This window comes from Xenopus tropicalis, chromosome 6, assembly GCF_000004195.4.
Source record: "Xenopus tropicalis strain Nigerian chromosome 6, UCB_Xtro_10.0, whole genome shotgun sequence".
NCBI lineage: Eukaryota > Metazoa > Chordata > Amphibia > Anura > Pipidae > Xenopus > Xenopus tropicalis.
The window spans coordinates 59054660-59082039 of record NC_030682.2 but is presented as its reverse complement, the minus strand read 5'-3'; the positions used below and the strand labels follow the sequence as shown (position 1 = coordinate 59082039).

At 36.4% G+C, this 27380-nt stretch overlaps 1 protein-coding gene across 1 annotated transcript; it reads right to left on the bottom strand.

The window, feature by feature from the left end:
* Positions 1–16109: 16109 nt before the first annotated feature.
* On the bottom strand, positions 16110–21012 carry igfbp1 (insulin like growth factor binding protein 1). The gene is given in 4 exon segments (NM_001033946.1): positions 16110–17524; positions 18067–18195; positions 18525–18709; positions 20585–21012. Coding segments are annotated over 4 exon segments (804 nt in total). The 5' UTR covers positions 20943–21012; the 3' UTR covers positions 16110–17392.
* Positions 21013–27380: the final 6368 nt, after the last annotated feature.

The window sequence follows — 27380 nt, the reverse complement described above, 5'->3', positions numbered from 1 at the left end:
ATATACAGGTATCGGACCCCTTATCCGGAAACCCGTTATCCAGAAAGCTCCGAATTACGGAAAGCCCGTCTCCTATAGACTCCATTATAATCAAATAATTCAGAATTGTAAAACTGATTTACTTTTTCTCTGTAGTAATAAAACAGTACCTTGGAATTGATCCCAACTAAGATATAAATAATCCTTATTGGATGCAAAACAATCCTATTGGGTTTAATTAATGTTTTATTGATTTTTTAGTAGACTTAAGGTGTTGAGATCCAAATTACGGAAAGACCCCTTATCCGGAATACCCTTGGTCCCGAGCATTCTGGATAATGGGTCCTATACCAGTACCATAGTTTAGGAGAATAATTTAATATATATAACATAAATTACCTTCAGGTCTAGATCCTAACTGAAATTGGCTGTATAGTGGCTGCACAGCTGATTAAATGGAAATTCTTAAAAAGCATTTTGTTTACAGGGTAACACTTTTGAAATAAAAAATAACAAAAGTGGTATAAAGGTGATAATCAGCTTGAAAAAGAAACTAAAATGTTCTGAAAGCTTGCTATGGTTATCTTAGTTAGCCAATAAAGGTATCACCTTTATACCACTTTTGTTATTTTTTTTTTTATTTCAAAAGGGTTACCCTGTAAACATTTTTGACTGGCTAACACTGTACATCACCTTTTCCTGCATCTAAAAAAGCATCACATACAGCAAAATCAAGAGCTCTGCCCACTAAAATTGGCAGAGATAATCTGACATTTACTGGAATGTAAGAAAACCCATAAATGAAACAAAACAATGAATCTTTAAAATTTGCTATTTATTATTCTTTATATTGCAATATGAACTTAAGAAGTACATACTACTTTTTCAATCTAATTGAAGATGATGCTTTTTAATGTTGCACTTTCCATGAGTTTTATTACATGCACTATGCTTTGGTGCAACATAAAAAAAATGTTCAAATATTTTCCCACAAGCACATAAGTCACTAATTACCTTTGTGAATAAGCAAAATGTCTACGACATAAACAACTATTACAAAAAAAAGTTTGCGTAAATAGAAATAGTTTTTCCTTACGTACTGACAATCAAAATTTAATCACCAGACATTGTATGAGAGAACGTAAAGATGTGTATAAGTTTAAAGACCCTCTACCTCAGCTACTAATCTAGAAACCAGGACATATTTGAGACAAAGTGGCTACATAAATAACCATAAATATATATATATATCAGTCCCTATGGTGTCTGCACTCCAAAGCTCATAACTTTGCGGGGTGTACAGCCAAACTTTAAGTATTCAGCAATAAATATTCAGTGGCCGGCACACCCATAAAATTGTCATAAGTTTATTTAAGACATATTGTTTTAGAAGAATACAACGTTTTGGTCCTCGATAGGACCTTTCTCAAGGATCCTTGAGAAAGGTCCTATTGAGGACCGAAACGTTGGATTCTTTTAAAACAACACGTCTTAAATAAACTTATGACAATTTTATGGGTGTGCCGGCCACAGAGTATTTATTGCTATGTATATAGAGGTGCAGAAAGAAGAGGATCCGCACTTACAGGACTTATGAAGAAAAAACGGTGTTTATTCTAACAGACTGACGTTTTGGCTAACACACTAGCCTTCCTCTTTTTGCTGCATCTGTTAATCTACTTTGACCTGCACCCAGGCTCCAGTACTTCCCCAGTAGATGTGAGTGCTGGCATCTTTATGGATATATATATATATATATATGAACAGAGCCGCACACACAAGGACTTAACGATAAAGTGAAAAAATTTTATTTAAAAAAATCCAACGTTTCGAGTACTAACTGTACTCTTCCTCAGTACAGTTAGTCCTTGTGTGTGCGGCTCTCTGTTCATATATATATAGATACCATAAATTGATCTAATGCCTACCTTGTTAGTGTTGACCAAACCAGAAGATATTAGACTTTGTTTCAGATTTAAAACAGGCACATAGAACATAGCCTATTCAAAACCCACTCTTAATAGAACACCATATCATTAAATGATAATTGCTGTTAGTAATATTATTAACTGGCTTATACACCTCAACTGTAGTATTGACACAAATGCACTTGTCAAGGTGTTTAGTTCTGGTCTTTTTACTGGAGTAAAAATACTTGATGAATAGTGTAACCTGATGCTAGAACCAAGAACTGAACACTTGGGGACCTGTTTCTTAACATTCATATTTTTTTGTATTCACAAATTGTGGTTTTTAGTACTAAAAATTGTTGATTATACTTGAAATATGTGGGATTTGTAAGCAAAAAATTTCAAAACTAGCCCTCTAAAAGCTGTTGAGGTCATGTATAAGCCAATGGAAGTTGTCCTAGGCAAATTTTTTTCTAGTTTGTAAGTGCACAAAAAATCTTACAAAAATGAAACATTTGAGGTTTTTGTTGTCGTTTTGTGTTTGAAGCATTGTTGGAAATTTCCTGTAGTTCCATAGATTCCCTCTAAAATTCCATCCTAACTGGCTTGGGCTCCACATGGGGCAGACCTAGAATTATGTTATATGGGACCTGAAATGTATGTATTTTTGCCCTATGAGGACAACCCTTGCCAGTTGTGTGTCTCTGTTCCTCCTGTTTTTTCAAAAATTTATAATGTGTCCAGATACTTATTGATACAAGCTCAAGAGTTTTCAATTCTCTCTTTTTAACATTTTGTTTTTCTGTATCTGTAATGCATGCTTCCAGAGGCTACAGTGCTACAGCAGTTGGGTAGGGATATGTCATTAAATGCAGGAAAGAGAGAAAATTACAGTAGTTTGGAATCTGTGTTGAAATTTGACTTTTTATTTGTTGCATTTTCTGTTATATACTGTATATAAGTGTATTGTAAAGAAGTTGTGTTTATTTGATTGTATTTTTTACAGGGGAATTCTTCCCTTTGAGAATGTTGTGCGCTTGTATAGCCTCTAGTAATTATCAAGAGATGGATACCTTGAAAGTTTTGAAAAATATTTTATGTGATTCATTACATAGCACCATATAAACATCCTTACCCTTGACTGGTACATATCTGTATCTGTTTTCCCATGCACACCTACAAATGTGTGTTTGTTAAGCCATAGAATTATTCTGAACATTTGATTCCCCTTTGCACTATAATATACATAATATTGAACTTACATTAAACTACTTTGGATTTTTTAAGCTCAGGTCCAAATAACTAATGTCCTGTGAACATTCAATAGCTAATTGTTGTCCAGATTCATAATATAACATCTTTAGAAATTCTAGTTGCAGTAAAGATTGAGGATTAACTATATTCGCCCTTGTTTTTAACCTTATTACTTTACATATGTTTACGGTAATTGGTGTAATTACTAGCAGTCTTATTAGTGGAAGAGCCAAGACTTGGCTATGGAGAAATCAGTAGAAATCATTAATAATCAGTAGTCATTCAGTATTAGATTTTAGGTTATTTGCAGCAAAAAATCACTTTTTCATACCTATTGGCAATAAACAGGGCTAAAGAGGAACTAAACAATCATATTGTAAATCTAATGCTCATTAGTATGTTAGGGATGAGTTGATTCACAGTCTGTCTAGAAAGATTGCTTTTGCAACAATAATTTTCGCTGGCTCCGATGACTGTTCATGCACACTCTATAGCAGGGATCCCCAACCTTTTATACCAGCGAGCCACATTTAAATGGAAAAGGTGTTGGGGAGTACTACAAGCATGAAAAAGGGTTCCTGGGCATGCCAATAAGAGCTATAATTGGCTACTTATTAGCCCCTATGTGGCTCGCAGCCTACAGACAAGCTGTTTGGCATTATACTTGTTTTTTATGCAACCAAAACTTGCCCCCTTACCAGAAATTCAAAAATGAGCACCTACTTTGAGGCCACAGGGAGCAACATCCAAGGGGTTGGCGAGCAACATGTTGCTCACGAGCCACTGGTTGGGGAACACTGCTCTATAGACTGAAACTGCCTAAAAGAGTCACAGTATATATTTTAAGAATCTGACCTGTTATATATTTATATATATTACAATGCTGTTCTGTCAATGATTCATGTACAGTATTGCACAAGTACAGGGCAACACACATAGTTCACAAAGACAAAAATAGGCCCTTTATCCCTTTATTCCAAAATGGTATTCATAGCTCAACCTTTTTAGAGATCTCAAACACACTGTTAAAGCTAGAAATGGTTTATATTTGAGTAAGGGAATTTTGGCCTGTGACATCCCCAAAATACCCCAGTTGCATTTGTATATTTTTATGGATTTTTTTAAAGAATGCTGATACTGTAGATTTATTAACAGCCACTGAAGTAAGAAAGTAAAAAAAAAAATGTTAATCGTGTGCCTTACAGCTAATTAGTCACTCTTGCCATGTATATCAGAAGGTAAAGTTTGAACTTTATGTAGGCTATGTATTAAGAGTACACAAAACATGTGTATTAGTTTCCCTTGCTTTCTGTCTATAGGAAATACTAAGGTCCATAACACTACTCAGATACCCTATTCAGTGTCAGTTTTTCATCTGATAATCCTGCAAAGATGGGTGTTGGTCCACCAATTTTATTGCAAATAAGTATATTGCTCAAACAGATAGGTACATAGTGAATAGGCCACTGGCCTAAAGCTACAGTGATGTACCTTCTGCTTCCTAGTACTGTGGAATGTCTCCTGTAGTGACCCCATCACATAATGGCGTATCTAACACCTCACCAGAGCAAGCAGTCAAAAGTCACAAGAATTATAAGACATATGTGGCAGCAGGGTCAGAACTAGGGATAGGCAGAAGAGGCACGTGCCTAGGGTGCAATGCTGGGGACACCAGGCACATAGGTCTTCTACTCCCCTACTCCGTGCCCTGGTCCCCCCACTTCTGGCTGATTATGAGTTCTTGCGTGTTGGGGGCAGTGGGTTGTGCAGCAGGCAAGTTTGCTGGCGGGGTTGCCGAAATGGCACCAGCCAATTTATTCATTCATACAGTGCATGGATTCCATAAATGGCTGGTATTAAAGGGATTTGTAAGCAACCTTGTGAAAATGTATTTTATAGCACCCATAACAATTGCCTTTAAACAAAAAAGATATGCCATGTAGGGACAGGCTGAAACCCGTGCAAGGCAGTGAGTTTTAAAACTGATGTGTTTGTATTTCATTTGAATTTCAAGATGTGCATTATAATTACCGTAGAAACCAGGCAGCAGTGCAGAAGTCAGAGTAGGAGAAAGGTCTGAAAGCAAGATAGGCAATAAACTATAAGAATTACAATAACATTGAACTTTTGCAGTCCATGTATATTTTTGTTTCTGGAGTCAGTGACCCAGACAATCAGATTTCCGGCTGGAAATAGACAATAGTTAATAAAAAGCAAAGACTAATATAAAAGTTGCTTAGAATAGGCCATGTTATGACATACAGTAGACCCTGATTTACAGAAGCCACAAAAAAATGTAACAAAAATAGACAAAATATGGGCAACTTTCAAAGAGTGGATATGATAGACACCAGGGTCATTGGATCATAACTAACCTCTCACTGTAATATAAACTCAGGTCTCCGTAAGTTATAGTCTTCCCCAGTTTATAATTGGAGTGCTGATGTATTATTTTTTACCAAAAAATAGCTAAATATTTGCCTTATTTACGGCTGCTAGCTTTTTAATGAAAGCTTGTGGCATTTTTGAATTGCTACATGTGCATTCAGAGACTGACAACAAAGGCAATGTTTTTTGTTATACAAGTATATAGCCTATACTTGCACTGATAAAAAGTGTTTACTGTAGAAATGATTGATAATTATTAATAGATATATAGAAAATATGATAATTTGATTATAATGTAATTTCAAAGAAAACTAAACACTCATTTTAAATAGTTCAGTATTAAAATGTGCGGACTAGTTTATGAAGATATTAGGATGTATGAATGAATACATGCAATGTATTCAAGTGTTTACTGTAGACTCAAAATACAATTCACAATGAAAGCTTATTCTAAACTAAGAAATCATCTTGCTGTCCTAGTCATCTTTTTTACTGTTTTGTGCTTTCTGTAAATGATTATATGGGGATATCTGGCAGCATAGTGCGGGCAGAGTATGGCACACAGAGGCAGCATAGTGCAAGCAGGGTATGGCACACACAGGCAGAGTATGGCTCACACAAGCAGCATAGGGCAGGCAGATTATGGCACACATAGGCAGAACAGGGCAGGCAGAGTATGGCACACATAGGCAAAGCAGGACAGGCAGAGAATGTCACACACAGGCAGAGCAGGGCAGGCTGAATATGGCACACACAGGCAGCATGGGGCAGGCAGGGTATGGCACTCATAGGCAGCATGGGGCAGGCAGAGTATGGCACACACAAGCAGTATAGGGCAGGCAGAGTATGGCACACACAGGCAGCATAGGGCAGGCAGAGTATGGCACACACAGGCAGTATAGGGCAGGCAGAGTATGGCACACACAGGCAGGGCAGGATGAGTAAGGAAGGAGACAGGGAAACCTATCATGACCACTCTATGATGAACAGTTTGTACTGCAGTACATACATTGACACAATGCCAGCACTGCTTCTACAGTCGGTCTCAGGTGTGAACAGGGGAACAATACAGGGGCTTACAGTCTGGGTCTGCGGCAGATGCAACTCTTCTCTTTGCCACAATACTGGGATTGTGAGAAAAATGCTGTATTATCTGTAACATAAATTTCTTCTGAAATTTTACTTTGCATACTGCGCTTATGTGTGTAAATGGCCCCTGATTGATTGCTTGCTATTTGCTGTTCTGTGTTTGTCAGTATGTCTGGCTTTTTGCTTTAGATTCCTTTGTGTAACTGGTATTTTTATTTTCTAAAGCAGTGGGTGATTTTCTACTTCATGTACTTCACATGCATGACCCTTTTCAATTGTTCTTTCTTTTGTGACCATAACCATCTCTTGCAGAATATGTTTCTTATATGATTTTTTAAGCAATAATTAGAAACTAAGCAGGGAAAAGCTAACTGTTGGGAGTCAGGATGATTTTGGTGCTGTAGATTTGGTAGCCAACCTGGTTCAGGGATAGAAAAAGAAAAAGCTGATCAAGTTAGTATAGCATGACAAAAACTTCATAACGCCATTTACCAAATATTAATAAACAAAATTAAGGACTTTATGGAACATTACTGATTTAAAGTAGGCTGTGATTTTTATTTGTATCACAAAGTTAATGAAGAAATTCATTCAGACCATCTGTACAGCCTGACTTTTTTTCCCTATCATCTAAAAGTTTATATATTGCCATTCTCCAAGAAAAACATTTCACCAACAACTTAATTTGCTTTATCTTCAGCTTGCCCACCACATATACAAATTAACATAGAGCACCTAAACTTTGCAGTATTCTGTGCATAAGGGTGTAGACAAACCACACAGTAATTAACAAAGCCCCTGACTTGACACTGATCACTTATGTATCTGGTATCTGCATAAACAGTGACTCGTCCCTTCTCAGAACCTTGTGAGGGGTTATTAATTTTTCTTTTGGCATAATATTTCAGACAGAGCACAATGATTTTTCTGCCGGAGACTGGCTGAAGCAATATCCCCACTAATACAGTTGTATTCTTAAACTGAAGAACACTTAGTTGGTAACAGGTCTTACCTGTGTTTCCAGACTAGTGATGTTTTCAACTAGTCAACCAATTTTCTTTCTATCTGCAAGTGAGCAGACATTAGTTATGTTTTAATATAACATAAATATGAATGTGAACACCTAGCTACCTAGCTCATTCAAAATCCAAGATCATATTCCAAAACCAAAGGTATTAATTTAAAGTTGTTCCTCCATTAGCTTTGTATAACAGGCTCTACTCTTCTGGGAAGACTTTCCACTAGTTGCTGGTACATTATTGGTGAGGTGAGTTTCCATTTAGCCCCAAGAGCAATAGTGAGCTTGGACACTAATACTGGGTGATCAGGCCTTGCTCCCTGTCTGTATTTCAGTTTATCCCACAAGTGTTTAAGTTGGATCTCTATGCAGGCAAATCACGTTCTTCCAGTCCCATCTTATCAAATCAGTTCTTTGTGGATCTTGCTTAGTGCATCGGTCCGTTATCATGCTAAAACAGAAAAGAGGTTTCACCAAACTGTTCCCACAAAGTAGGAAGCATGTAATTGGCAAGAGTTTAATTATGTCAATGGTTTAACTGAAATGCAGGGCCTAAAAAGTTAGCCCCAAACCATTGGTCCTTCTTCATCAAATGTTATAGTCAGCATTACATATTTAGGCAAGTAGTTTTTGTCCATACCCTGTAGTTAACTACTTTAGTAGGCCTGCCAGCGTGACATTCATGGTCAGGTACAAATGTAAGTATGCCAGGCAGGGTATTTGTGCTTTAGAATGACAGACACAAAAGATTATTCCAAGGTCCACCGTCCCCAAAAACATGGTGCCAATGTGTGTCTGGAGTTTAGTCAAGATGGCTTAAAATATGAAGCTGGAAGGATATTGTACATTTTTTTTAAATCAGTTTATTTACATTAAAGGCATTCCATTATTTATTTCTCAACTGTGTAGATGATACTAAAACTCAATATTTTAATAGTTTTTTAACAGGCTAAAATCAATATACTGCTGGCAACAAAACATGCCATGTAATTAAGATACATTCCTATATTTAGAATTATTTCAGTAAATATGTTCTGTTGAGCTCATAATGCACAGTGTCTGTACCTCTGCACAATGATGCATGGGCCCAGTGATACTCGCTAGGGCAAATTCACTTTCATAATTATCATTACATGATGTTATGCTGCCAGGGAGAGTGTCAAACACAGAGAGATATTTTTAATATCTAAATTGTATGGATTTTAGCTAGAGTCCTTTTTAGCCATACAGACTTTTTAATGAGATTTTTCTATTGCTGTGCTGTTACAAATATATATATATGTACAGATGTTTTCTGTGTGTGATAAGATTATATTTAATTGCCTTAATTATATTTTATTTTGTACAGTGTTGACAATGTCTGCCTTGGTGTAAATTCACTTGAAAGAAACTTTTGTAGGGACTGCAGGCTGCTGCATGTAAGCCTGTACAGAGAAGAAACACACACACAAAATACGAATCAATCATTTTTCTAACAAGGGTTTTACATATGCATGAATATAAATGATTTTTAAAAATGACATATGTTCAATTCTATCTGATTCTTCTGCATGCCACTCATGCCTACTGTTATGTTGTAAATAGGGAAGAAAACATTACTGGTTCACATGTTGACTTTCAGTCTGCTTGCACAATTAAAACAAAAATACACATTAAAGACATCTTGCAGAGTGGATAAAATTCAATTTCTATCTATCTATCTATCTATTATCTATCTATCTATCTATTATCTATCTATCTATCTATCTGTCTATCCATCTTTCTATCTATCCATCTATTCAGCTATCATCTATCTATCTATCATCTATCTATCTATCTATCTATCTATCTATCTATCCATCTATCTATCTATCTATCTATCTGTCTGTCTATCCATCTTTCTATCTATCCATCTATTCAGCAATCATCTATCTATCTATCTATCTATCTATCTATCTATCTATCTATCCATTCATCTATCTATTTATCTACTATCTGTATTAATTATATGTGGCTGTATCTAGCTACAATACTTGTCTTTCTCTTAATTTTTCTCATTCTGTAAGAGTTTTGTTCTCTGTGCCTACAATGTGCCTCCAAAACATCAAACCTTTCCCGATTTTAACCGACTTCTGTTAATAGCAAACCATCAGGCAGCTGCTTGGGACTGTTTTGCAGCTGTTTAAATGTTTGTATAACCTCTGTTGTACAAAACTGCCAAGTGGTTGATATGGTAAACATTTTTCTGTTAAATTGGGGAACAATGTGATCATTTTTTTGCTGGTTTTAATACTGATTATTTTTCTTTGAATATGCAAGATCAGAGTGCTGTAATTAGGGTACATAGGTATCGGAGGGCACTTTATTGTATAGGACTTATTATTATTGTGTGTGTGCTGCAGCAGTTATGTCCAGTTTTACCAACATTTCTAATGATATGCACAGCATGTAACCTGTAGAATGTGTATGGTAAAGGGGGGGCTTGTGGCTATAGCACTACAGCTTGGGCACAGAAGTGTTGTGCAAATTTATATAATGATCCGGTACTATTTGCACTTCCAAGTCCACACAAATGTAACATGCTTTGCTTCTTTACAGTATATTGGTCTTCAAAAGCAATAATTTAAACATGATGGACATGAGTGGCAATATTAATACTTCTGTGGTATTCCTGATTTATGATACAGTTACAATAATGATGATAAAATAGTTATTTTATAATTGATATTCTACTCTTTGGATTTACAAGAGAGCTATTTTGGGAGTAAAGTTTATAATGGCATTATTTTCCACAATATAAGAATGCATGATGTATGCTATGTGCGCATTGTCAAAAAATCATGAAAAGCAAACATATTTTTTTAAGAAATAGAACTGACTTTAAGCACATGCATTAGTCGTTTTCAGTTCCACTTTTGATGCTTGATTCACTTGTAGGTTCTAATAATAAAGTGATATTTGATTTGTTTATTTGCTTGTGAAAACACAGAAATAAAATTAGATGCTGGATTCCAGTCTGTGAATTATTTTATGGTGTGTTTGTGTGGTGATTTACTGTCTATTTGCCCTAGAAGTCTTATAACAGGACCTGTCTCTTGGCAGGCAAAATAACACTGCAATCTTTGTAAAACGAAATAGGGAGAGCAAAGTTGGACAGTTGCTATGTTCTCACTCAGCTAATAAAATACAAATTGGTGGTGATAAAAGGAACAGCAACACCAAAAAATGAAATTGTTTTATGGTAAAATATAATATACTGTTGCCCTGCACTGGTAAAACTGGTGTGTTTGCTTCATGTTTGCTTCAGAAACGCTGCTATAGTTTATATAAAGACCTGCTGTGTAACCAAGGGGGCAGCCATTCAAGTTGAAATATGGCTAAATGGTATGGCTTGCATGAAGTAGAAATGTTCACCAGTTTGTTTAGAAATATTTAGCAAAATCCTATTTCAATTGTATTTTCATTTCATCTGAACACAAGGAATCCTGGGAAAATCCTATTTATATGCGTTTATCCTATAGGCTAAAGCTCACTCGCTGGGTTTAAATCAGAAGCCAGGACAATAGCTGATCAGATTCCCAACTACAGACCGGGTTTGGCCTTCTTGGGGCTCATCAGTGTAGTGCAGGGGTTTCTGATCAGCTGGTAGCAAACTATAATGAACTATTTCTACTCTCAAGAAAGGGGAGGAGGAGACAGCAGAGAGCTGCGTGTCTCTGGCACATGAATTACAGACACAAGAATTTTTTTGACAGAGAAGTCAGTGCAGCATTTCTGTAAGTGCTTATGGCTGTATTTACATAGACCTTTCTGATAAAGCTTACTTAGCTTTTACCTTTCTTTCTCCTTTAAAACATTGATCAAAACTGTTTGTCTATAAGATGATACTAAATCATTACTCCTCTCCATATATTGGTACTTGAGGGAGTCATCATTTTACACACCAACTCTGTGGCTTAACTCAGAGGGGGCAGAATCACCAATAGGACTTACTTTACAACAAGGGCTGTAAAGCTGTTCAGGAATCTGGGATCTTAAAGGAGAAGGAAAGGCATGCTGGCATTTTACTGCCAATAGATTAGCCACAATAGTGCTATATTTATTCTGCAGAAAGCTTTATCATACCTAAGTAAACAGACCTAGAAGCACCCCCTATTTGTTTAAGATAGCAGCTGCCATTTTAGCTTGTCTAAGTAGTCTAATTTTTCTAATTTTGTTTTAAAATTTGAATAAACTTATTTCAACAAATGGCTGACATTTACTAAAAAGTCTGAACTGAAAAAATGACATGCAGGAAAGAGTAGCTGAAAAGTTGCAACTTTTTCAAATTGTCGCAACATAACCTCCACTTTTTTGAATTGTTGCACAAAGACCAATTCGAAGCAAAGATCTTCCAGTAAAGGGAAGGGACAAATGCTATTGACTTCTACATGATCTTGACAAGTTTTAGCTGGAGTATTTTCAGATTCAGAAACTTTTAGCTCTAAAACAATCTGAATTGGAAAAAAAAATCTGACTGTTAGTTAATGGCCCCAAATGGATTTAGGTTCCTAGAGGACTGGGTTGATTTTTCCTTGGGCAAAAATCTATATATTCCTGAGGGATTGCACCTTAATGGAAGGGGGTCCACTATTCTAGGAGAAAGAATGGCTAAGAGGCTGGCGCAATGTTTAAACTTGGCAAGAGGGGTGGGAGTTACAGCATTATGGAAAGCTAGCTAGAAAAAGATAGAATGGAGTCACAGGGATGCAGTAAGTGGGTACATAACATACCTGTTAAGAAGATCCCACTGTTCCAAAGAGAACCGCCAACTAACAGAAACTATAGATCTAATTCTACATTAAATAATAGCAAAAGAGGAGAGCTGGAGTTAATTGCATGTACAGAAAATGGCATTATAATTTGTAATGCAGAGACCTGGTGGGATGAAACATATCTGGGCTATGAATGTAGGTGGCTACATCCTTTCTAGGAGGGACAAAAAAAATTAAAAAGGCAGAGGAGTTTGTCTTTATGTAAAGTGAGAATTAAAGCCATACACTAAAGAAATGATCAACAGCAGCACATGGGGAATCACTACCTTTGGGTAAAGACTTCAGCTGAACTTAAGGTTACTAAGAAAAGTATCATTGGTGTATGATACAAGCTGGCCAGTATAGGTGAGAAAAATGAAGCCCAGGTCTAACAATGGTGTGGGTGTGCATTTAGGTGATACGGAATACATTTATGTGTGTGGATTTGCCCACAGACTTCCCCCCTGACTTGAATGGATTCTGTTCTCCATAGCCTTGAAGACAGAGCCACCTGTTTGGCTGTAGAGCAGCTCATTGTTTACTGTGCTGTGAGCAGATATGTCTATACACTGATATACACTGGTAAACTAGTAACACCTATGCTCATATGTTTTTTGTTATATGCTACCATGTCACAAAGTCTACAAAAACCCAATGCTGTCTTTGTTCCGTAGTTCTGACTGTTAGCTTTGTTCAGAACCCACATATGTACAAATAAACCTTACCTGATTATCTCAAATGACCTTTGGTATCTAAAATTTCCACAACATATGTAACAGCGATCATAACGTGGTCTACCTTGAGATTATGTTGCAGAGACAACTGTTTGAGGGGGTAATTATGATATAAAATTTTAGATTTGCAAACTTTGGCAAAACAGTTATGGGATCTATTATCCGGAAACCCATTATCCAGAAAGTTCCAAATTACGGGAAGGCCGTCTCCCATAGACTCCATTATAAGCAAATAATTCAAATTTTTCAAATTTCCTTTTTCTCTGTGGTAATAAAACAGTACCTTGTACTTGATCCCAACTAAGATATAATTAATCCTTATTGGAAGCAAAACAATCCTATTGGGTTGATTTAATGTTTATAATCTTTTAGTAGACTTAGGGCTCTGGCACACGGGGAGATTAGTCGCCCGCGACAAATCTCCCTGTTCGCGGGCGACTAATCTCCCCGGAATTTCTTCTAATCATGGTTTTTAGCACTAAAAATCTGGGATTACTCAAAAACTCCTGATTAATAAGTGAAACAAATACAGAAAAAGACAAAAGTGTACCATTTAAAAGCTGTCAGGGTCACATAGCAGCCAATGGGAGCTTGTAAAAGTTTATAATAAAAAATATAAAAATATATATTTTTTTTTTCTGAAAACTAAACATTTGAGGTTTTCATGTGGTTTTGTTTTCCTTCTACATTTTAATTTATTTGTGTTTTTTCCAATTCATATCTTTATATAAATAATATAATAAGACATTTGTGGAAATTAGTTTTTTGTGGTTTTGTAGGCAGCCATCTCAGTGCATTGTTGCAAAGCAAGTAATTGCTGAGCACTGGTTTACTTAGTTGTTAAAAAAAAGTCACTTTTATTGTTTTCATTAAAAACATTGCAGAGACATGCAGCATAAGCTTATGGTGTAAGTAGTTCATTGGGATAACCCCCACCCTCCCCCACCGTCCAACACTCCAACCTGATATTTCTCTCAAATGGGTTTCCTGACATATCTCTCCAATTGTGCTAAACTGCTTCTGACCCAATGGGGTTAAATAAATATCTTTAAAATGATATACCTGCCTACATTTCTACATGTTCTATGTACCAGTGTACCTTACTGTCATATCCTTTAGAGATATTAACAAAATTCTTTTGCCATTTCTATGGAATAACAAATGTCCCCGAGTATCATTGAATAGATTTGCAGCACCCTAGGGGGTCTAGTGCTTCTGAACTTACATTTGTATTATATGGCATCCCAAATATGCTACCTCCATTGGTGCTTCCTCCCAGATCCATATAACCCAAACATGACACTCCGAGCCCTTATTTTGGTATCTCTGGAAAACTTCCCAAATTACTTTGCAAACTTACCTTACATACTCTTTGTTCCATATAAACTTTGGACAGAAGCTCTCAAGCTCCACAAAATGACCTCTCCACTTCTATCATTCAAACTTCCTCTATGAGGCAATTCATACATTCCGCATTTCTGTCAGCTCCCAGATTTGATATTTTGGCCATCTCAAGGTCTTAAATACTTGGGTGATTTTTTTCTATTTTGTAGATTCCATCTTTCCAACATATGAATATTATCCCTAAATTGTCAATCTGACAAACGATTGCATGCTGTAGCAAGGTTACTTGACCCCCCCCCTGCCCCCGATGTAAGATCTCCCTAGCAATCTTTTATCATATGATGTGGGCCTGTCCTATTTTAACCAGATACTGGGCTAAAATCCTCAGTCTACTAGTAAGTAACTTGATTTAAGTGTCTGTCTTAATATGACATAATGTAATTTTTTCACATATGAATGATGGTTGATATCCCTACAGTGAGCACCAACCATTTGGGTTTATGCTGCGCTACCACCGTTAATGAGGGCATGGTCTTAAAAGATCTTGTGATAACATGGGTGTGGTTTGAAGTGGGTGTGGTTTAAAAAGGGGGAGTGGTCAAAACTGGCTTCCATTAGCTGCCCTCCACTATGTATGCTAGAGAAATTCCGGCCCTCAGCACTACAGAAGTTGGACAGCACTGGTCTAAATAATGCAGAAAGGGATTCTGCTCAATACTATTTTAAACAAGGAAACATACTGCCATGCACTGGATGCTCCACCTGTTAGGGCATGTAAACAAATGGTCACCAAATCATTAATTAAACTTACTTCCAAAGCAAGAGGGACACAAGTAAAATATGGCAAAATCTAGACCCTCTGCTGTCTAGAATAACAGCTTTCACAATTCACTTTACTGTATACCACTGAATACCATTCCAATGTAGATGGCAGATATCCCACCTACAGGTGTTGGTGTAAATTACTGAATACAACTGTGCTTTGGAAAAATGCTCTAATAATCTAAGTACAAGATCACTGGAAAAATTGCTTAGTGCATGAGAGACATGTTAGTTTTAGTGGTGGTAAAAAAGATATGTGAGGACACTTTGTAAGTCATTTTTCATAGTTCCATAATTTAGAAATTAAAAATTCTTCATATGGGTTGGATATAAGCCATTACCCTGTTCACAATCCCCTCGGGTTGTTTTTTATCTTCTGCCTTGCTTTTTATAGCTTGTGAATTTGTTCTTATTGGGCTTCTAAAACAAAGTTCCTGAACAAACCGTACCAGAGAACAAAATTAACATACATATGTGTGACAAACTATAAATACTGTATATACATTATGCATTTTGTATAAAACCATAATTACACGGTTCTTGCAATTGTTCAGCTCAATAAATGTTTTGGGTTAAAAAAAAAATAAAGACTGTTAATGTATTTCATTTATTTTTTTACTAATGACAATTTTTTACTATCCCTAAGTTTCTGTTTTCATCTCTTAGTTGGAAGGGTGGCATTATTACGTCCCTTACTCTAGCTATACTAGGAGAAAATGTTTCCCAAAGGTTATAAAAGACACAACTGTATCATACTTGGTTTCATTTACTAAGCTAAAATAAGGCAAAACAAAGCACAAACGTATACAAACAATTTTATTGGTTTACAACAGGAAATATATATAAAGAACAGAAATATCCAAAGTATAAACAGAGAATCCAGTACAATAAATCCATAAACAGACTCAGATAAAAACAGGGTTACCATCTTCTATAACACATACACCTCTTAAAAATATATACAACATGCCCTAGAGCATAATAATGAATATACCACAGGTTCCCAGACTATAGGGCTAGCCACTTTGGGGACACAGATCAGTGAATGGGGTGTAGACTAACAATCAAGGTAAGATGTGGAGTGAATGCTCCTACGCTGTTGTCATGGATACATGTGAAACTATTGATTTTTTTGTAACCTCGTCTTGAGTTAAAAACTTAAGGGGAGTGTTGAACTCAAAGTTCTGCTATAAAGCAGGTAATAGGTTCCAATGTAAATGTATATGTACCTTTAATAGGTGCCATGTATTAAAAATAAGGTATAGCAACCCAGTCATCTTCTGCACAATAAGTGTTTAAGGAGTTGTGTATTATTGTTAAATGCCTATTAAATGGAGTGAAGGCATATAAACAAACTGATAAAACCAGATGATTCTGTATGGCATGCAATACATACCAACACAAGAAAGGAAGACATGTTATTAAACTATATTTTTTTAGAACTGTAGTCAATGCCTTTTGTAGATATTGTATTAGCAGCAAAGTTAGAAAACCACTTTTATGGTGGTAAGAATAAATAACAACACTCATAAGAAAACTACTCAATAGAGAGAATCCTACAGGTATAATATATATTATGCAGAAAGCTCCAAATTAAGGGACTGTCATATCCCTATCTGCATAAATCCAGGTCTGAGCATTTTGGATATGAGACCCTATACCTGTACATACAGAATTACTAGTTTTATAGATTGAAATTCTGTTACTCAGTGACAGCCAGATATAATCCCTCCTCTCTATCTTTTGTAGAATCTTTAAAATTTCTATAAATCTTACAACAACAAGGATATTCAAATATAAAAAACAAATACTGTATATGAAAACATGTACAATTATACAATTTCAATGTTTTCACTCAAATGGTTATAGGTATTATTTGAAATATATAATGTTTGATTTTACAATGTATATGTTTTATAAAAAAAAAAAGCATAACTATAGTGAATATTAATATTACATTTATAAATAAAGTTATGAAAATAGACAAAGTAAGCAAAAGAACATATTTTAGAATAAATAGTTAAGTACATTTACACTGAGGTTTATTTTGGAAAGAATATGTCCAGGTTTGGAGAGTTGATTCTATTCTTGAACATTAAGGTACTGCTGACAGTTCAACTCTCCTCTGTTTTCAGGGGATCCAGGAATTCTTTTCCCAGTTAAGGGGAAGACACACCAGCATTTTCCACGTTCGCCATCTAGGGAGGCCTCACACTGAAACATATTTAAAAACAAGAATTTTTTAAAGCAATTGCATTATGACTGAATAACAGGAACATTTTTGCACAGTCTCTGCTATTTAACATGATAAATATCTCAGGTTGAACAGACAACAACCCCCCCTGAAGTCATGCTATGTTAGTAATGGATCAATATAGAATTACAAAAATGTTATATTATTTTGCTGTTCATGGCAGCAGTGTGTAACAGACCTGCTATGAGACCCACAGTGGGCACCATCTGTTTATGTCCAGCCACACTACTGCTGTCATGCACAAACTGTTGTGGCCTTTGCATTGCTTGCCCCTGGAGCTGGGTATATTGCTATTGTACTTTCAATTATAAAACTTCATTAACTATGCCCTTGATCCTTTCACTACCTTTTCTAAATCAACCTATTCTAGAGCACAATGTCTCTTAGGTACCATTCCTACAAAGGTGTCCCATATGTAACCTATATTTCTCATTTCAAAAACCCTTGACTAAATGTTAATCCTGCTTTTGGTTTGGGTTGGATGTTGAGAAGAAAATGGTACCTGCTTGCTGTGATAGAAACCATTTCTATTGCAGTTGGGAATATGGAATTTGAACACATCTTCTCCTGGCCTTTGCTGAGCCTTCACCAGTTTATCCATAGTTTTGTAAAGATCTTTCTGGCATGGACCCTAAACAAAAGACAATAAAATATAACACATTTAGGAATTGGAAAAAAGTAAAATTGTTTGACTACAGTGATTACTGGTAAAGTAAATGGTAGAAATCTACAGAAACACCTAGCTTGCAAGAAACATATCCCTATCAGTTATGTACAATAATGTAAAAAGCAACAAAAAAGCCTATTTCCCAAATAAAATCTTTTATATCTTTAATATTTAAAAAGAAAAAAAAACATGCATGTAATGGTTCCCTGCTGTTATTCTCTTATACATTTATAGGATAAATAAGAATTGAAGACCAAAAACATTCCTGTATCCTGGTAGAAAATAAGACTTACTTGATGTTCCTTCCATTTCCTGCGCTCAAGCAACTTTCTTGCCTTCTCATACACGGTGATAGCATTCCATGGATCAAGTTTGTCTAAGCCTTCGGGAAATAATCGAAGAAATGGTGGAATCTGGTCATGTGAAATGTCTGAAACCTCTGGAGCTACGTTTTCATGCTCTGTGTAATCCTTTCCATCTAAAGAGAAGGCAGATGTAGGTAGTTATATCTACACTAGTAACTCTTTATATGCAATAAGATTTACTACACCTATTAATAAGAATATACAGAACGCCAAAAGACTGCAGAATGTAAATTAATATACTAAAAATGCAATGGATGCCTCAGGAATGTAGTCAACAGTACCAAACATTTGATATATGAGTAGTTTATATAGCAAAACTGGCAATATTATTATCAGTCACAAAAGTGGGGTCTTTGTTGATAGGAGCGAAGTCTAGGAGTGAAGTCCCATAAATCTAGGTATCTGTAAGTAAATCTAGCTTGAGTAACAGAAATTTGTGTTAGGTACAACCATGTTATTGATTAAAATTTCAAAGAGTTCCATGCTATGTGACTTTGATCCCTCACCCAAATGATTACAGAAAATAGGTTATAGGTCACAAAAACATCTACGTGGAGAGGTCATTTAAGTGTGCGAAGGCGGTGTGAGCTGGCAACAAACAGAGTCATTAAGCAGCAGATGACAAAGTGGCAGAGTTAAGCACCCGTACTTTGAAAGGAGCTCTATGGGGAATCAAAGGCAGTTTTAACAATGATTCATAACATACTTTGACTTGCTTGAATTGTTCAAGCTATCAATGCTTATATCTCAGTTGCTTGATAAATGACTAAACATGGGGCCAACCTATAAGGTACTACAACTGATTGGCCAAATGCGCAGATGTTTATGGTGAGCTTTGCATTGTAGAAAATGCAGTCAACAGTCACAACTGCAGGAAGTGGAGTGCAAGTGGAGCCTTAGAGCTGCAGCTCTTCATTGACTTTTGGCCAACCAATGGAAATCTTCTGTCTTTGATCTGCCAGGATCACAGGATTATTGGCCAAAACAACCTCCCTAACTGGCCATACATGCCCTGATGGTTTAGGATTTTGGTCAAAATTGGCCAAACTGCCTAGTCAAATCTGGGCATTGTATGGCCAGCTTATGTCTTTAAATAACAGATTACATTCTTACCTCAGATTTATTCAGTTACTATAGTAATATAATATAAGGGCTAGCAGAAATGCTTGGGGCTTTTTGGTTCTCTTTCTTAAAGCTAGATCTAATGATGGTGTGTACTGTTTGGAAATTATTATAATAAAACTCAGACATTATTTTTCACTGAGCTAAAAATGGTTAGAACTCAGTAAAAATACATCAATATCTTAACATTTACAAAGCAAAACATTGATTTTACGGGTGCAATGCCTTGCTCTTACAGTCCATATCACAGAATTAAGTCAAACACACTATGATAACATTACACAGTAAATGTTTTGATATGTCAATTGATAATATGACTACAGTGCACAACACCTTTCTGGTTTAACATATGCACCTATACCTTCTCCTTGAAAATGCACACTGTCCAGCCCATACATTCTTTGACACTTACTTTCTTTTAGGAAATGTACTAAGAAAGTTGGATAATGTTATATTGTGCACAATTGTTACCACTGGTATTAGTAATCCAATCAGTACATATAAACATTACAATCCCTTGTACACAGAAGTGTGAAACATTGTTTGCTCTGATTTAGAAACAGGACAAACAAACTCCCGGCACATAGTTTCCGGTTTCATTGTTCTCTAAGATACAAGCAACGCAGGCTAAAACAGAAGTAAATCTTATTAGACATTGCTTTTGTTCATATTTGCATTTATTAAAACCACAGAAAGTCTTGTCAATATTTTATTTCCACAAAAATTGGCAACGCTCTTTATAAAAGTTTAAGAAAAAAACATGATTAAGCTCTATAAACATCATCAGTCGCTCAAGCATCCTACTTTGTCTCAAATTGTTTTTATGGCTGATGTAGAAAGAATCTATAGCAAAAGTATAAACTCACCTGCAGCGTCACTAGCCCGTAGTTTCTTGAGATCCTCAGCATCCATACAAATCCCTTGCCCCCTTGTGAGTGCATACAAGGGTCGAGATTCTCCTGCCTTTGGGTGGCAGCTGAGAGCTTTTCCACACCTGGCAGTGTACACTCCGCAAGGCTCTCCCCGCTTTAGAGCACAAGTCAGGCAGCAGCCGCATCCGGGCTCCCTTGCCAGCTCTGGACAATCATTTGGCACCGATGGACAAGAAGCTAGCCTCTCTTCAGTGCACTGGGCACAATGCAGCGGCTCTGCCACCACAATTGCTGCTGCTATGAACAGCAGAGTAGCAAGGAGACTACAGCAAGAGATGTTCTCCCTAGCCATCATTGTCAGACAATGTTGAATATTAGTTTCTCTCTAGATGTAATGATTCATCAAGGGAAACTAAAATCTCTTTAAGATATCTCTGTTTCCGTTTAATGCTGTTCTTCATATATACATGCTTTACTAGTTAATTAATGTTTTACTTCTGGTTAATTGTTAATCCAGCGGAAATGTTTGTAAAACATAGTGTGATTATGACTGCAGTTTCTTTGCTTTGGGTGGTCACTAACCATAACGCCCCCTCAAGCCTTCCCTTTACACCCAGGCAGCTAACTGGTCATATCTGCATAGAGCAAGTTTAGATGTCAAAACAAAGCCTAAGAAAATATGTAACTAGTGCTAGCTTTGATTTACTACTTCCTGAATAGCTGAGAAATTACATTCCATATGCATGAAATGCTCTTTGGGATTGCCACAATGTCACCTTTTATTTAAGGTTTTCTAGGGTACAACTTGTGATAAGAAAGGGCACAGATTTCAGACCAAACTCTTTTTTTTTGTTGTTGTTTCAGAGCATGCGTTTGAAGTTTCAGACAATAAACATGTGACGTCTATTGGCCAAGTTAACATGCTTTGATAGGTCAAAAACAAATTCTTTCCTAATCTCACTACGCAACCAAAGTGTTAATGTGTAATAGTCATGCCTTGATGCTGCTGCGGTGCATCAGTTTGTGTCAACAACATCTGCTATCAGTGACCTGTTTAAGATCTTCCGAATATAAATGTATTGCAGTAACTTGAAGTACAATCCTAACAAACCCTTCCAGTCATTTATATTTATTACAGATATGGTGCATTATCCAGAAAGTTCAAAATTACAAAAAGCCCATCTCCCACAGACTCCATTTTAATCAAATAATTCAAATTTTTTAAATAATTTCCTTTTTCTCTGTAATAATAAAACAGTACCTTGTACTTGATCCCAACTAAGATATAATTAACCCTAATGGGTTTATTTAAAGTTTAAATATTTTTTTTGCAGACTTAAGGTATGGAGATCCAAATTACAGAAAGATCCTTTATCTGGAAAATCCCAGGTCCCCAGCATTCTGGATAACAGGTCCCATAGCTGTAGTTGTCATTCATAGAGCTACAGCTGAAAGGATGACAGTTTCTTTTATCAAAAAATTCTGTAAAATCACATGGACTCTGCGTTGTACCATAGAAATGCTTGGTATTCTGATGTATTTAACAATAATAAAGAAATATTAGTGTATGTCGGATACCCTTGTATCTAGTGTGAAAACCGTAGACTCTAGCTGGAAGGGATAACTGAATTTACTCACAGTAGAGCAGGTATTACTGCCTTGCTGTGCTTACATAGTTACATAGGGTTGAAAAGAGTCCATCAAGTTCAACCCTTCCAAGTAAACCCACACACAAATCTATACTGACCTACCTATACACTCACATACATAAACTATATATACCAACATCAATACTAAGGGGCATATTTATTATGCTGTGTAAAAAACGGCGAGCAAATTCGTCACACATCGGCAGGCTTCGCTGTGTAAGAATGGAGTAAAAACGGCGTAAAATCTGCATAATTTTTTATGCGTTTTTTCTTCCACCGGAACTTATGGAAAATAACGGCATAATATCTGGCGTAATATCCGGCGTAATATCCAGTGTTCAGACAGTGATCTTTTCCATTTATTTTACACAGCTTTTTACTCCGTTTTTTCGGCAACTTAGTTTTACACAGCATAATAAATATGCCCCTAACTGTAGATATTAGTATCACAATAGCCTTGGATACTATGCTTATTCAAGAACTCATCCAGGCCCCTCTTAAAGGCATTAACAGAATCTGCCATTACCACATCTCTAGGAAGGGCATTCCACAACCTCACTGCCCTCACCGTGTAAAAACACCTACATTGCTTCAAATGAAAGCTCCATTCCTGTTTTTATGAGAAAAAGAACATCCCCCATCTGCCTATAATCCCCTCTAATGTACTTGTACAGAGTAATCATGTCCCCTCGCAAGCGCCTCTTTTTCAGAGAAAACAACCCCAACCTCGACAGTCTCACCTCATAGTTTAAATCTCCCATCCCCTTTACCAGTTTAGTTGCACGTCTCTTAACTCTCTCCAGCTCATAAATATCTTTCTTAAGGACTGGAGCCCAAAACTGCACTGCATACTCAAGGTGAGGCCTTACCAGGGACCTATAAAGGGGCAAAATTATGTTCTCATCCCTTGAGTCCATGCCCTTTTTTATACAAGACAGCACTTTATTTGCTTTAGTAGCCACAGAATGACACTGCCTGGAATTAGACAACTTGTTATCTACAAAAAAAAACCCTTTTCATTTAAGGATCCCCCAAGACACTACCATTTAGTGTATAACTCACATTTATATTATTTCTACCGAAGTGCATACATTGAACCTCGTTTTCGAGTTTGCTGCCCAGTTTTCCAATTTTGTCAAATCGCTCTGCAAAGCGGCAGCATCCTGCATGGAACTTATAGTTTTGCACAATTTAGTGTCATCAGCAAAAATAGAAACAGTACTCTCTATGCCCACCTCCAGGTCATTAATAAACAAGTTAAAAAGCAAAGGACCAAGGACTGACCCCTGCGGTACTCCACTAACCACACTGGTCCAATTAGAAAATGTTCCATTTACAACCACTCTTTGTACTCTATCCTTCAGCCAGTTCTCTATCCAATTACAAATATTATGTTCTAGGCCAATATTTCTCAATTTTATCATTAACTTTCTGTGAGGACCAAGTAAATGACATCCACTGCCATTCCAGCATCGAGCTTTCTGCTCTCCTCCTCCTTAAGGGCAATTAAATTAATCTGACAAGATCTGTTACACATAAAACCATGCTGGCACAAACTTATAGTATTGTGATTTGCAATTTATTCAAGCATCTCTATCCCTTATTCCCCCTTTCAAAAGCCTTTAGTTTTCAGGCTGAGAACAGGATTCCTTTTTGAATAATTGCGCCACATTATATAGTCATGCCAAGAAATTGTATGTTCTCCCTGTATTTGCGTAAATTGCTTTCACAGTCTAAATACGTACAGGTAGATTAATAAAACTAACTACACTGTGGGGCCGATTCATTAAAACACGAGTTTGAATCCCGAATTGGAAAAATTCTGATTGGATACGATAATTTCTGAAGATCGCAAATATCACGAAAATGCTTAATAAAAAATCGTATTAGTCACAATAATATCGTATTGGTGATCCGAAAGTCACAAAAGTTTCGTACCGAACGATTGTAAACAGCGGCAGAACCTTTTCCGAATTGTTCGCACAAGCGCATGAAAAAGTTGCGCGGGCGTAAGTAAAAAATGTCGAAAGTACGCTCGGAGCGTTCGTGTCTTAATAAATCTCCCCCTGTGTGTGGCATGGATTTTAGATTTAAGATCCAGCTGATATAAACAATCTATGTAAAGTGTTGTGCTGCATTGCAATAGTAATAAGTAAATCATAATAAAGTACAATTATTATTCAAGCCCTGAAATAAATTAGATCAACATATACAGCAATGTTACAATATAATGTAATGTTGGTAGCCCTACTATATCTATTGGCTGCTAGGGCTCCAACTGATCCCATATTGTGCTCCTGGCAAAGTTGTGAACCTAGCAAGAAGAAAACACTATAATCCTAGGTAATGGCCTGGAGAGAGCGGGGGAGAGTTCTTTTAACTTAGTTTCTTTATTTCTCGGTGGCCTCAAAGAAATAAACACTACTCATCCTAGAGACATAATAATTTAAAGGTTAAATGCTTAATAAATAAAGGTGTATATTGTATATCAGCAATAAAAGAAATTCTATAAAGTAGCAATACATTTTGCACATTCTCTAATACAGTGATTTGCGTACTGAAAGGTCAAATATCAATGACTGTCCTGGATTGGAAATGTACTACTCCCCTAAGGCAGGGAACATTACTATTAGTGCTATTAGCATTACACATGGTTGGTCTTTACCTTGGACCCTTGCCTTGTTTGACTCAGGAACATGTTTATCCTTTAACTGGAACAACTTTTACTCTGGAACACTCAAATCAGTCACTCATCATGTGATTGGATAACTGCTGTGTCATCATTACAATCTTCTTGTGTAACAGAAATCATTTCATCATCTTGGCCACCAATAAATAAAACAAGAATTAAAAAAAATTAAAATTTTGAAAATATATTAGGGCCCATTATCCCTACACTCCATAAATAAATTGGTTTTGACTCCATCCCTCAGTCCTGACCAGGAACATGCAATCTACGACCAGACTCTTACTTTTTAAGGTGCATCTTGTTTACATACATTAGTATCAATATCTATGGTGGTGCCCAGTTCTATGATATACTGTATATATATCATGATATATGGCCGGAGGTGAGATACAGTCAGAACAAATTTAAATATAAACCAGTGGACCTGCCAAGGGATTTACTGAGATAAGGTGGATTGTGTGAAATAGCAGGGACCAATTTACACTAATTGCAACTTTAAATAAAGGCAGTAATTTGGCAGAATAACAGGTAACTTACAGATTAATAGAATTAAAGAGATCATGATATTTGTAAAAACCAATGGTGTCATTGCAGTCCAGCCAATAACATAAGTACAAAAGGCCAGTAAGGCAAGGCAAGAACACAACAGGTGATTGCTGAGTAGCGCAAGAGAAGCAATTCTTATAACCTTATGCACAAATAAAAAGAAAGCAAACATCAGCTAAAAGATTAGTGAGAAATAACAATATATGTATAGGGGAAAGCTTTAAATGCTGTTAATTTGCTCTGTGTTTAGGGATCACTATATGCTAGGAAATCCTTGCAGCTAAATCATTAACGCCACAGAAGGAAAGATACTATAATGGCTAAATAGCCACCAATAAAACTCCCTGCTTTGATGGTATGCGCCATGCTCTGAGAGGGTAATCAATTTAGTCAGTGCCAAAACTAAACTAAGGTCAAGGATTGTTTTCATTGCAGTGATGAGAACTGGGCTCAGCCAATTATAGTGTATAAGTACAGGGGACTATCAATTATATTAGCCTTTAGATTGTAAGCTCTTGTGTGAAGGGGCCTCTGATCCTATTTTAACCCTGTAACCTCTGTTAGTTATAAATGTAAAGCGCTGCTTAATTTGTTGGCACTATACACATAAATGATGATGTGCACTAATAGTAGTGGATGCTTTAATATTTTTCACTGATCACTTTTTAAATGATATGAATTAGATAAATATAAATGATATATAGGTAGGTGATCAGTTATCTGGAAAACCGTTATTCAGATAGCTCCAAATTACAGGAAGGTCATCTCCATTTTATACACAACTTATCATTTGAATGTTTTAGAAATTACTTTCTTTATATGTCTAATAATAGAACTTTGTACTTGATCCTAACCAAAATAAAATTAATCCTTATTGGTGGCAAAACAATCCTATTGGGGTTATTTATTGTTTAAATTATTTTTAATTCAACCTCTGCACTTTTGGTGTGAGAAGGGGCCACATACATTCAGAAGTACCCCTGGTTGGTGCAGTTTTCTGCTAAGAGGAGCACCAGCCCAAGGTATCAGGTAAATCATTATAATGACTGGGGGGTGCCAAACATTTTGGATTTCATCTTTCCTTCTCTTTTAAATACACAACAGGCACTTCTGCAAGATTAATTTAAAACTAAATGATTTTCTGATGTTCTGTTTTCATTACAAACCGGGATCTACTGCATGGCAATCTGCAGCCCAACATTACTTAAATTAGAAACACATGCAGTACTCTAACTAGGGCTGCCACCTAGCTGGTATTTTACTGGACTGGCTGCTAAAAATGATGCTTGATGCCAATGTTATTAATAGGGAAAATGCATGTACATAAAGATGGGGCCGACCTGTGGCACATGGTACTAGATGGGCATTAACACCAGCACCCAGAGAAACTGTGCCAGAAGATCACGGAAGGTATGAATACTACTAAATAAACACTCCCAGGATGCACTGCATATTTGCTAGGGGATGTGTGATTGCATAATTGTTTAGCTTTTGCTGTGTGCCTGCACTTGTTTTCGCACTCCCATTTTCAGACATCCAATTTCCTGGAATTTTGCAAACCCATAAAGTGCAATAATCACCTGGATTTCAGCTTGCCCTCCATCTTGGTGCCCAACATCAACCCTGGATTTGGCCCATTTTTCAGGCAGCTGAATTAGATCACTTCTGCACCTCAGTTTTAAAAACAGCCCCAGATTCTCAGTTAGATTGAGATCAGACCTTGCCTGGGCCATTGTAGGACATTCACCTTTTGTTTGCAATCACTGCACTGCCGAAAGATGAACTTTCACCCAAACATCAGTTTTCTTTTGCAAACAGATTCCCTTGCAGCATTTCCCAGTATTTTGCCTCATCCAGTCTTTTTTTTTCCAATTTTATTACTTTGGTAACAACAACAACACTTCGA